The 12,763-nt window shown below is 40.4% G+C and overlaps 2 protein-coding genes across 2 annotated transcripts; both read left to right on the top strand.

Moving 5' to 3' along the window:
• Positions 1 to 548: 548 nt before the first annotated feature.
• On the top strand, positions 549 to 1,064 carry LOC107006256 (extensin-2-like). The gene has a single exon (XM_015204860.1). It carries the CDS (start codon positions 549 to 551, stop codon positions 1,062 to 1,064), a length of 516 nt encoding a protein of 171 aa, XP_015060346.1.
• Positions 1,065 to 6,089: 5,025 nt separating this feature from the next.
• On the top strand, positions 6,090 to 6,572 carry LOC107006258. The gene is made up of 2 exons (XM_015204861.1): positions 6,090 to 6,251; positions 6,333 to 6,572. The coding sequence occupies exons 1-2, from the start codon at positions 6,090 to 6,092 to the stop codon at positions 6,570 to 6,572; spliced, it is 402 nt and encodes a 133-aa protein (XP_015060347.1).
• Positions 6,573 to 12,763: the final 6,191 nt, after the last annotated feature.

The raw sequence follows: 12,763 nt of genomic DNA on the forward strand, positions 1-12,763 counted from the left end.
GGGCAAAGAAGGATGCCAGGGTCGATATAAAAGAAGAAATTAAAAAGTCTATGAAAGAGCTACAATGCATTCCCGACATCACTGGACTCAGTTACGAGGACTTGTGCATCCACCCAGATTTGGACCTTCCAGAAGGGTTCAAGATTCCAAAGTTTGACACCTTCGGAGGAGTGGTCAACCCCATGGCTCATTTGAGAGCCTATTGTGACCAGCTCGTGGGAGTTGGCAGGGATGAGGCTTATTTGATGCGGCTTTTCAACCGAAGCCTGTGTGGGAAGGCCCTCGAATGGTTTAACTCACAGGAAACCAGGCAATGGACCAGTTGGAATGCATTGGCCAAAGATTTCATTGACCGATTTGCCTACAACATTGAAATAGTTCCTGATCGGTATTCTCTGGAGAAGATGAAGCAAAAGTCAACTGAGAGCTATAGGGAGTTCTCCTATAGGTGGAGGAAAGAAGCGGCAAGGGTAAGGCCACCCATGACCGAGATAGAAATCGTGGAAGTGTTCGTACACGTGCAGGAGCCGGAGTACTAAGATAGAATCATGTTGCTCGTTGGAGCAAAGTTCGCCGAGATAGTCAAGATTGGTGATACTATTGAAGACAGTTTGAAATCAGGGAAGATAGCCCGTGTAGCCGCATCACCTAGATCTTCAAGGTTGTTGAAGAAGAAAAGAGAAGAAGTTGCTGCTGTTTCATATGGGGGAAGGAAAACCCCCAGAAGCTTGTCGCATTCCCAAGGTCGTTCCAGGCCTTCCCCAAAGTCCTACCAAGCTTACTACACGCAATCCAGTCATCCCAATAACCATAATACTACCCCCACTTATCCAAACGCCCAAGCTCCACTGTACCAAAGTCCACCCCTCAATTACCAAAGTCCATCTCCCATTTACCCAAATTACCCTCCACCTTATCAAATCCCATCTCCCTACAAGGGTATTGCTCCCAACTGTGCTAATGTACAGTCGAGATATCGATCACCCCCTCCTATTTATCAAGTCCAAGCTCCACTATATCAAAATCCCCTTCCGAATTACCAAGCTCCATCGCCAAATTACTAAACAAACCCATATCCTAGAAGCCAAGATCCCCGCCCAAATACCAGAAATTATCAACAGATGTCTCCTCCTCAACAAGGCAGTTATGATCCTCCCCGACCCAGGTTTGAGAAGAGGCCTTCAAGAAACTTTAGTGCACTTGCTGAAAGTCGGACCAAACTGTATGAGATACTGGCTGCGGCTGGATACATCCACCCTGTGGGGCCCAAGCCCGTAGATGTCAATTCAAAGTTCTACAAACCCGATAAGAGATGTGCTTATCATTCCAACAGTGTTGGACATGACACTGAAGATTGTATCAACCTCAAGAACAAAATTCAGGATTTGATTGATCAGGAGGTAGTCTCTCTCCAACCGGCAACCCCAAATGTTAACACAAACCCGTTGCTGAATCATAGAGGCGGTAATGTCAATATGATCGAGACAGATGAAGACTGGTGTGGAACGAAGATGATTACTCCCATCGTTCACGATGATTTGGAAAGGGTTGTCGCTTCTTTAAGCGTCAAAGAAAAGAGAGAGGTTGTTATGTTGACACCTACAAAGGCTGTTGCCTTGGTGCCGTCAGAAACTCTCGTCAAGCGTAAGTTTGTCATTGAATCTGTTGCGGATCAAGGCATGACCAGGTCTGGAAGGTGTTACACACCTGACGAGCTTGATCTCGGAGGACAGAAGAAGGACCAGGCTAAGAGGCCGATTAGCGAAGGAGAAGCGGAAGAATTTTGCAGAAAGATGCAACCAAAGGATTATTCCATCGTCAAACATTTAGAGAAGACTCCGGCTCAGATCTCCGTATGGGCCCTATTGATGAGCTCTAAATCCTACAGGCAGGCCTTAATGAAAGCTCTCAATGATACATACGCACCCTCAGGTACAAGTAGTGATAACATGGCTGCCATGATTCATCAGGTTATTAGAGGGCACCGAATCAACTTTTGTGACTATGAGCTGCCAGTCGAAGAAAGATCACATAACAAAGCGCTACACATCACCGTGATATGCCGTGAAAAGGCTGGTCTGAATATCTGCCCGTTGTCTACATTGAGGCAGCTAAGGTTTGACCTTGGGAAACTGGAGTAAAACCAGGTCAACGTGAGAGCCTTTGATGGGGTTCAAACAGACACGTTGGGGGCAGTGAATTTGACAATTCAAATGGGCCCCGTAGAGTTCAACGCGCAATTTCAAGTATTGGATATAGATAGCAGTTACAACCTTCTTCTGGGAAGGCCGTTCATCCATATGGTTGGAGCCGTCCCCTCTACTCTCCATAAAATGATGAAGCTTGTGTCGAAGAATGAAGAGTTGGTTATTCATGGCGAGGGGAGTCACCTTGGCAGGCAGGTGCCGATCATTGATGAGATTTCGCGAGGTACAGACTTTTATACGGTAGAGCTGGTGTATGCCACCGGTGACGACTTGGCCCCACAGACCCCCATGCCCGTCGTATATAAGATGATAGCCACTATGATGCTGCAGAATGGTTTTGAGCTAGGGTTTGGATTGGGAAGAGATTCCCAAGGAATTATTGAGCCTGTTTCGGTCCTTGTTAAGGGATCCAGATATGGTTTTGGGGTACATCCCCGCAGATGACGACATAAAGGTGAAGAAGAAAAATAATCAAGCTTTGACTAAGCCGATCCCGCATCTGTATCAATCCTGCCGAACGTTAAGACTTTTGGGAAGGAATCTGTGACCTATTCAAGAAGATTGATGTTGTTGTCGAGGAGGAGGTCGAGCTAGCTGGTATTCGCGATGCTAGACCAGGGGAGGTGCTGCGAAACTGGACCTCCACGCCGATCTTGATACCCCGAACTCTTCGGTAGAAAGGCATCATTTCATGCACATTAAAATTGGTGGTAGTCCGGAAAAGGACCGAGACCCACCATTTTTGCATTTTTCTCAACTATTCAGACTTTTGAATTTTCATTGTGATGTTCAACAAGGCAACATGGCCTATGCCATGGACAAAGTTTGCATTGTTTTTAAATGAAAGCCTCTTTGTTTTAACTTTATTTATTTAGTTGTTTGTTATACCTTACTTTCCTAATTTTGTCTATTTATGATTTCAGTAACATAAGTTACAGACCTGCCAATGTCATGTCATGTCACGAGCTAAATGAAAAAAATGAGGCAGGTGACAACGAGGTTGACGATTATGAAGAAGAAAGTGAGGAACTAGACTATGTCGCCGAGGAATTCCGGCAGTTCGAGAATCAGCATAAACCAAATCAAGAGGAAACGGAAACAGTGAATTTGGGAGATTCGGAATGTGTTAAAGAGGTTAAGATCAGCAGCCACCTAAATGAAGCACCGACAGAGGGCCTAGTTCATTTGCTTGCTGAATATATTGATGTGTTCGTTTGGGAAGTTGGTGACATGGAAGGGTTGAGTACCGATGTAGTATCTCATAAGCTGCCAATTAACCCGGGGTTCGATCCGGTGAAACAGAAAGCTCGAAATTCAATCCTGAACTGAGTTTGAAGATTAAGGAAAAGATCACCAAGAAAATAGAGTCTCGATTGATGGAAGTGTCACAATATCCAACCTGGCTGGCCAACGTTGTTCCTGTCGCCAAGAAGGACGAGAAAATCAGGATTTGTGTTGACTATAAAATCTCAACAAATCTAGCCCGAATGATAATTTTGTTGCCGAATATTAATATTTTGATTGACAACTGTGCTAAGCATGAGATGCAGTCATTTGTGGACTGTTATGCAGGCTATCACAAAATTCTGATGGATGAAGAAGACGCGGAAAACACGGCTTTCATTACACCTTGGGGTGTATATCACTACAGGGTGATGTCGTTCGGCCTCAAGAACGCTGGTGCCACCTACATGTGAGCTATGACAACCATTTTTCACGACATGATTCATAAGGAGATTGAAGTGTACGTGGACGACGTCATAATAAAATCCCGTGAGAGTTCGGATCACTTGACACATATAAAGAAATTTTTTGATCATCTGCATCGTAACAACTTGAAGTTGAATCCCGCCAAATGCGCTTTTGGTGTTCCAGCCAGAAGATTGTTGGGATTTATAGTCAGTAGAAGGGGTATTGAGCTCGACCCTTCTAAGATTAAAGTGATTCAAGAGTTACCTCCGCCAAAGACAAGGAAAGAGGTGATGAGTTTCTTAGGGAGGTTAAACTACATCAGTCGATTCATAGCTCAATAAACCGTGGCGTGTGAGCCTATTTTTAAGCTGCTGAAGAAAGATGCCCCGACAAAGTGGACTGAAGAGTGTCATACTGCTTTTGATGCTATCAAGAACTACTTGTCTAACCCACCGGTATTGGTTCCTCCGAGAGAAGGGAGACTTTTGTTGCTGTACTTGTCTGTCTCAGATAGTGCATTTGGATGCGTACTTGGTCAACACGATGAGACAGGAAATAAGGAAAGGGCTATCTATTATATAAGCAAGAAGTTTACTCCATATGAGTCTCGATACACTTTGTTGGAGAGAACGTGTTGTGCATTAACGTGGCTAGCCTAGAAGTTGAGACACCATTTGTCTTCGTATACTACATATCTCATTTCCAGAATGGATCCATTGAAGTATATTTTCCAGAAAGCGATGCCGACTGGAAAGTTAGCTAAATGGCAAATGTTGTTGAGTGAGTTCGATATCGTGTATGTGACTCAGAAGGCAATAAAGGCACAAGCTTTGGCTGATCATCTTGCAGAAAATCCCGTTGATGAAGAGTATGAACCACTTAAGACTTATTTTCTCGATGAAGAAGTGTCCTTTGTGGCTGAAGATATTTCTGAGGCATATCCAGCTTGGAGATTATTCTTTGATGGAGCGGCAAATCATTAAGGTAAAGGTATTGGAGCAGTTTTAGTGTCAGAATCTGGTCAACATTACCCTATGGCGGCTAAGCTCTGATTTAATTGCACGAACAACATGGCCGAATATGAAGCTTGTATTCTTGGATTGAAGATGGCCATCGACATGAACGTCTACGAGTTGTTGGTTATTGGAGATTCGGACCTTTTAATTTATCAAGTTCAAGGAGAATGGGCTGTGAAGAACCCGAAGATTATACCTTACCTACAGTATGTACAAAAATTATGCAAAAGGTTTTGTAAGATCGAGTTTAGACATACTCCCAAAATACAGAACGAATTGTCCGATGCTCTTGCCACCATCGCTTCGATGATTAAACATCCGGATACAGATTATATTGATCCTCTGGATATAGAGTTGAAAGAACATCCAGTCCATTGTTTCCATGTCGAAGCAGAACCAGACGACTTGCCTTGGTATTTTGATATAAAGAAGTATTTGGAGTTTGGAACTTATCCTGAAGATGCTACGTCCAACCAAAAGAAGTCGATACGTCGTATGTCTCTCAATTTTTTTCTAAGTGGAGAAGTCCTTTATAGGAGGACTCCAGATTTAGGTCTTCTAAGATGTGTTGACGCCGTTGAAGCTGTGAAGCTTAATGAACAGATACATGCTGGAGTTTGTGCTACGCATATAAACGGGCTCACTTTGGCAAGAAAGATCCTACGAGCCGGGTATTTCTGGATGACTATGGAGAATGATTGTTGCAAATTTGTGCAAAAAAATCCATAAATGTCAAGTGCACGGTGATTTGATCAGAGTACCACCTCACGAGCTTAATGCTATGAGCTCACCTTGGCCATTTGTAGATTTGGGAATGGATGTCATCGGTCTGATATAGCCAGCCGCTTCTAATGGACACAGATTCATCTCGGTTGCCATTGATTATTTCACCAAGTGGGTGGAAGTAGCTTCTTACAAGTCGGTAACCAAGAAAGTGGTGGCTGATTTTGTTCGCAACAATCTGATATGTAGATTTGGAGCCGGAATCCATTATTACTGATAATGGGGAAAATCTCAACAGTCACTTGATGAGAGAGATATGTGAACAAATTAAGATTACTCATCGAAATTCAATTTCTTATCGTCCCCAAATAACAAAGCTGTAGAGGCCGCCAATAAGAATATCAAAAAGATTTTGAGGAAAATGATTGACAAGCATCGAGGTTGGCATGAGATGTTACCATATGCTTTATTGGGATACCGCACGACTATTAGAACATCAATTGGAGCCACTCCATATTTGCTAGTATACGGAACAGAAGAAGTCATACCTGCTGAAGTCGAGATATCGTCTTTGAGAATTATCCAAGAAGCTGAGTTGAGTAACAGTGAATGGGTTAGCAAGCGGATTGACCAACTAACTTTAATTAATGAGAAGTGAATGGTTGCCGTCTGTCATGGTCAATTGTATAGGCAGAGTATGGTTCGTGCATTTCACAAGAGAGTAAGAGCCAGAAATTTTGAGGTTGGTCAGTTGGTCCTTAAGCGTATTTTTCCTTATCAAGACGAGTACAAAGGAAAGTTCGCACCGAACTGGCAAGGGCCTTACGTGGTTCGCAAAGTATTATCTGGAGGTGCTTTGGTCCTGTCGGAGATGGATGGCACTGTATGGACTAAACCTATCAACTCAGATGCTGTCAAGAGATACTACATGTGAAGCTTCGGTTTGCATTTCTGTTATTTACTCGTAATCGTTCTGTTTGCTTGCATTTGTCTTACTTAAAATTTTACCCCTCTTGTAATGAACTACGTCTGACCTGAATTCTCAAGAATGAGATACGTAGGCGGCCTATGTCGGCCTCGGTCATCCCATTTATCCCCTTTAATTATTTCCTTGTATTTGAACTACGTTCGACCTGAATTCTCAAGAACGAGATACGTAGGCGGCCTATGTCGGCCTCTGTCGGTTTTCTTTGTAAATGTCTTCCTCAGCATGTCAATATAGAAGATATTTCGAGATTTGCAACTTGGACAGAATTTTTTAGAAGAACTCAAAATTCCGCGATCTTCTCAGTTACAGTGGAAAGATAAGCAAAACAGTTAACTGGGACAGATTTTTTGAGAATGACCTCAAAATTTCAGCACAGATTTATCTACAAGTCCGTAGTGACTCTAAAAATCCCCAACGAATGATCAGATAGACCTCCAAGCGTCAGACTCAAAGGAGTTTATTAAGCCTGATATGACATGACTTGGCAATGACCTTTTTCAGATGTTATTTCTCAAAATTTATTTTTCTTTCTCTTAAATTTTCACTTAACGTTTCATATGTTTTGGCATAAATTGCTTTGTCTTATCTATCAAGAGTCGCGAGATCGGGAAATCAACCGAAAATAGCGGTACAAGAAGCAGACAACTGAAGAAATCGACACAGATTAGTTCGTCTTTAAAACTAACAAAATTTTTGTGGACGCAGGTTAATAGCTTTGCTCTGAAATCAGCAAAATCTTCCGCTGGATGAATATGGAGAAGTTAAAGGAGGAGAATACTAACCCAAAATCAATAGTTTTCCTAGAATCAAGAAGCATTTTATATCGCTTATGTCGGAGATTTGGGAATATGAATTGTTTATTTCAATCGATTTCCAACAACATGAAATTTATAAGAAACGTCCAGCTAGATTCGAAAGAGAATCAAGCGAAAAACTCAAGGAAGAGTTTACGGTTATCCATAAAGGACATCATTTGCATCATAATGTTGGACATGATACTACGTATTACCCAGAGGGGTTAGTTATTTTATCATCGATCAAGACGATATACTATCTGGAGGTCGTCTTACCGTTATCATCATCGAAGGCGATATGAATATTCATGCATCGCAAGTCAATATCCATGCATCGCGAGTCAAAAATCTATTCATTGCGGAAAATCATGCATCACAAAAGGTCATGCATCGCGAGTTAATATCCAGGCATCGCGAAAAATCATGCATCGCGGAAGATCATGCATCGCGAGTCAAAAATCCATGCATCGCGGAAAATCATGTATCGCGAAGATCATGCATCGCGAGTTAATATCCAAGCATCGCGGGAAGATATTCCTACCCCGCAAGAAATTATGCATCACGAGAAGATTTCATGCCTCGCTGAAATTTACGCATCACGAGAAGATTCCATGCCTCGTCGAAATTTATACATCGCGAGAAGATTTTATACCTCGCAGAAATTTTGACATCCCGAGAAGATTTCATACCTCACAGAAGTTTATGCATCGATTTCATACCTCGCGAAAGTTACGCATTGCAAGAAAATATTCATGCCCCGCAAGAAGGCACGCATAACTAAAAAAGGAAATCGTGCATCCAAGGAGAAATATTTATTCGTTGGCATCAACTGCCTTCCTCTATTCTAGTTAAATCCACCAAAAGAAATATCGGCATCGCATCAACATTTATTTATTTCGACATTAAGTGAAAAGTACATTGGAGATTACATTGCAAACACCAGACATAAGCTTTATTTGCTTTGCGTCAGGCAGATCGAGTTGACGTCAAATGTCGAGGAGAACAATTGAGTGTCGACATGGTAAAAGGCACTGTCTCCCATCCTAATTGCATTTTTTAAGCCGATGAGTTTTTATCTCAGTCTTTGTCGAGAGCATCCGAAAGGATGAATTCTCCAAAACCACAGGTGTGGACAACGTAAAAATGAACGCAGCACAACGTGGAACTTTCTCTTAGTAGCGAACTGGGACACAGTCCAAGGAGGAATGTCAAACTCTTAGGACACGAGCAGAGGAGCGGCTTCCACCACAATCAAACCACACCCCTGTTAGAAGGCATGTGGGTTCTTCTTTAGTTTTGTCCTTTTCAGTCTCGCATCCGGAAATTTTGATTTACCGGAAGCAAGTCTTCAATCTAAGTGACAGTGCACCACAGTCATGTCTAAGAGGTCACAAGCCTTCTTTTTCATACTCGTTTAATTTGTCGCTTATCCAAAAACAAAGGTTATCTAGCATAATAGATTTCCTTTTCAACCGATCGAGTCGAACTACAAGCAGCCTGATTCTTGAGGTATAAGGATATGTAGGAAGGGTCAATGTTAAAACTCGGCTGTATTCCAACATCTGCTCTTAAATCTTATTCTCGAGCATCTTGGTACCTTCATAATTCGGTATCGAGGTGGCTCTTGAATTCTTTCAAAATCGTGCGTTAATTCAAGCTATGGAACTACAAGTGGCCTGAATTCTGATATAGCCTGAGATATGTAGGAAACCCGTTTCAAGGGATCGACCATACTTCCTTAAGTCCGTACCAAATCCTTTTTCCTATAAGATGAATATGTGGTCGGTCAAAATTGGCTTTGTCAATTTCATTTTCCTCGAATTCCTTGCATCAATCCAAGTAAAATAAGGAACAGTTGTTGACACCCAATTTTGACTCTCCACAATATAAATTAATCACCAAGCTTCTTAATTCACAACATTAGAATAATTAGTTCCTTAAAATTCAAAATAGTTTGTTGAGTTTATCTTAAATAGTTTAGTCACTTTTTATAAAAAAAATTTATAATGTATATGTCTTACATGATTATATATAATTAGTATATTTTACGAATATTCAAAAATCATCTAAATATTGGTTATTTGTTTATTAAAGTTACACTTTATATTTGCGAATTAATTAGTTTGATTATGCTTTGTTAAGATTAAGAGGCTCGTTAATTAATAAATATTCATATTATTTTAGTTTTAGTCGAATTTGCAAGTTAAATTCGATTTAGCTAATTTAATATTTCATTTAGCTTGTCTTAAAACCAAATTTGGGCCTTTATTTTCTTTCCTCCAGCCCATTCATTATTAACCAGCCCACATATAATACCCATTACATCCAGCAACCCAAGCAATATGTGTTTGGAATTACTAAAATCAACCCAACGGCCCTGTACACGATCGTCTTCTTCACGCGTAAAGCGAGGCAAACCCATAATTTCAGACGTAATTCGAGCAAGTCATGGTAACAACCTGGCGCGTCCTCTTTTTCTTCTCCCTTATCCTCTCGTACAAGATCGTTTGTTGATATGCCAGATGGAGCAATCTCTATGCTTGTTCGTCCTTGCCTCATCTGGAATCAATGGCTATCCTCTTCATTCCGTTGAGAGATTGTACGAATTTGTACCCGATTTAGCTGGCAACCTTATCCTCCAAGGATTTTGAATTTCGAATTCAAATTCACTCCGTTTTCCCCCTTTTTAGCTCAGCCCTATTCCCTTATATAAGAGCTATCATCTACTCTGTAGGAGGAGATTTTTGGAGAGAAAAATCTGTTCATAAGGAAATTGTTACAGCAGCTTAAGAGGGAAAATATATAAGCGCGCGCGCGCACACACACACACACATATATATACATATGTATACATATATAAACCCATCAAAGTCGTGTTCGAAGCAGAGATATTGCCCAATTCTTGGTTGGCGTTTGAATTCAAGTCGTGTGGTGAAGACACATCCCCTGCTCGCATCGTCTCTAGCTCGCTGCGCCGGAGAAGGTGAACTTCCTTATCTCAACTCACTCGTTATTTTATTTTGTTATGTTTCAGCGAGCATGAAGTTCTCTGTTGGTTTGTTCCTCCTCTCGCTCACTCGTTTTCTATCCTCCGTGATTTATCTTTGATAGTGATGAGAGTTTCGTCTGGTTTCAAGTAGTTTGTTTCGTGTTTAAGGTCGATATATGTTGTTGATGTGGGCTGCTCGTCTTCAAACACCTATGAAGATTGAGGATAGAATAAGAGGTCTGTCGGTCTTGTTCATAGGATTTGGATATGACCTGTTACTGTTGAATTGATTTTTTTAAAAATCTTTCAAGCATGTTCTCGTTCCTTTTACAGTGGTGGACTCGAGAATATGGCTGAAGAATGCATATGAAGCTGTATATTTTCTTTGGAATGTTTTTTTTAAAACCGTTGCTCTTCTCGTTTCGTTTTCCGAATCTTCATAACTGAGTTCATTTAGCTTTCCAGATTATCTCGCCTGTCTTAGCCTTTCTCTTCAGCCATCATCAGTAGGAGTTTTGCTTGGCATTTGATGTTAAGTCATCACTCTTTTTTCTTAGGTTGGATATTAATCAAACGCCAGTTATTTCATGCCCTCTTTCGAAAGGTTTACAGCCTTGAGAGGCTGGTTTTACTTCGTCGTGGCTGAAGTACAGATTTGCTGGTTTTAATATATGTATTAAACCTATGGTTGTTTATGTTGTTTCAATGTGCTTTCTTCCTTGTTTGAAGTCGGAGGGAATGCTTAAAAGGGGGATCAAACTGCTGTTTTTTTTTTTATGCCTGAAATTTTTTGAGCAGTAGGATACTATTGCTAGATTTTGCTCACTATAGCCTTGTACTACAAGCATAAATTATCTCACTTATCTTTCTTTCCAATTAGCATATAGTATCCTTGTCAAGACATAAGTGTACAACCCCTGTTTTGTTGTTTTCTTCAATGATAGCTTGCTTGAATATCACACTTTTGAACAAGTATAATCACCTCTTTGCCTACATCATTATAAGTTATTCAAGAAATGGCCCTCTAGCTTAACTGATTGGTTTTGTCTCAACTCTTTTATTTAGGATTATTGTGATCTTATGCATTTGCAAAGAATGTCTTGTAGTTATGTTTTTAGTCCTTAAGATGTGATTTATAGTAGCCATCATATAGCTTCATTTGTTGAAGAGCTTGTTTAGTACTTGTGTTGCTTTCATGAATGTCTATAGTACTTCTTATTCAGTTTTTTTTCTGTATTTCATCAAAAATTATCTGAAACTTCTTATTCCCGTTTTTGTTGCATGTGAAACAAACCCGAGTTCATCATGAACTCCTCTATTTGCATTCCTCGTTGAGTCATGAAGGCTCAAACCACCCTCCCCTGATGCTGGTCGGCTTCTGGAAAAGGTGTACAGGTCTAAAAAAACAACAGATACACTGCTGAGGATTAAATGGCAGGTTCCCTGAAACCTGGAAATGGGCTGTTATACCCATTTTATACATCGATATACAGGTCAAAACATGCATAGGGGGCCAAACGCGTAAAAGAATCTTCAGCTGTCGAAAGTCGAAGAACGAGTCGATATAGCATCTGTATACACTGATATACAAACGTGTTATACCGCAGATAGATGTAAAAACGTGAAATACAGGTTTAACGTACAGAGATGTCGAATTAAAGTAAAATGCAGAAACAATGAATAAATACATGCACAGAATATAGCCGTATACACTGGTATACACAATTTATACAGCGATATACAGTAGTAAAAACTGTACAGGTACAAAATACGTTGTAGCAGTCTGGAAAATACAAAAAACGCCAAATTGAAGTCAAAACACGGATTTTAGGAGTGTGAAATGCGTCAATATACAGGGTGTATATATCTGATATGCATTCGGTGTATATTGTATCATTTGAAAGCAGCAGGAAGCCCAAAGGGTTAAAGGCCCATCAGAAGAGTTTTAATTAAATAGGCCCAACGACCACAAATCTTTTTTATGTAGGATTGAGTTGCTGAAAAGGGGCCCAAGCCCATGTTCTTGAATAATTTAGAGTAGGGCAGGTGGGCCAAAGCCCAATTTAATGAATTTGGGTAATTTGCTCAAGTTCAAATACTCTTTCCTCTCCCTCCTTTATTTATTATTCGTTGGATTGACTAACGTTTGGTTGAATTTTATTAATTTATAAAGGACAACCATTTCTTGCTATATTTATATAGTCATAAATTTTTACTACTGTTATTTTATTTATTTATTATGTTTTATTGACTTTTGTCAACATTTAGGTTTTTCCCTTAAGATAATTTCCTCTAAATGCTTCCCTTTAGAAATAATGATAAATAAAAAATGAAATGAAATGAATATATATATA

Source organism: Solanum pennellii, chromosome 12 (genome assembly GCF_001406875.1).
Source record: "Solanum pennellii chromosome 12, SPENNV200".
In the NCBI taxonomy this organism is placed as follows: domain Eukaryota; kingdom Viridiplantae; phylum Streptophyta; class Magnoliopsida; order Solanales; family Solanaceae; genus Solanum; species Solanum pennellii.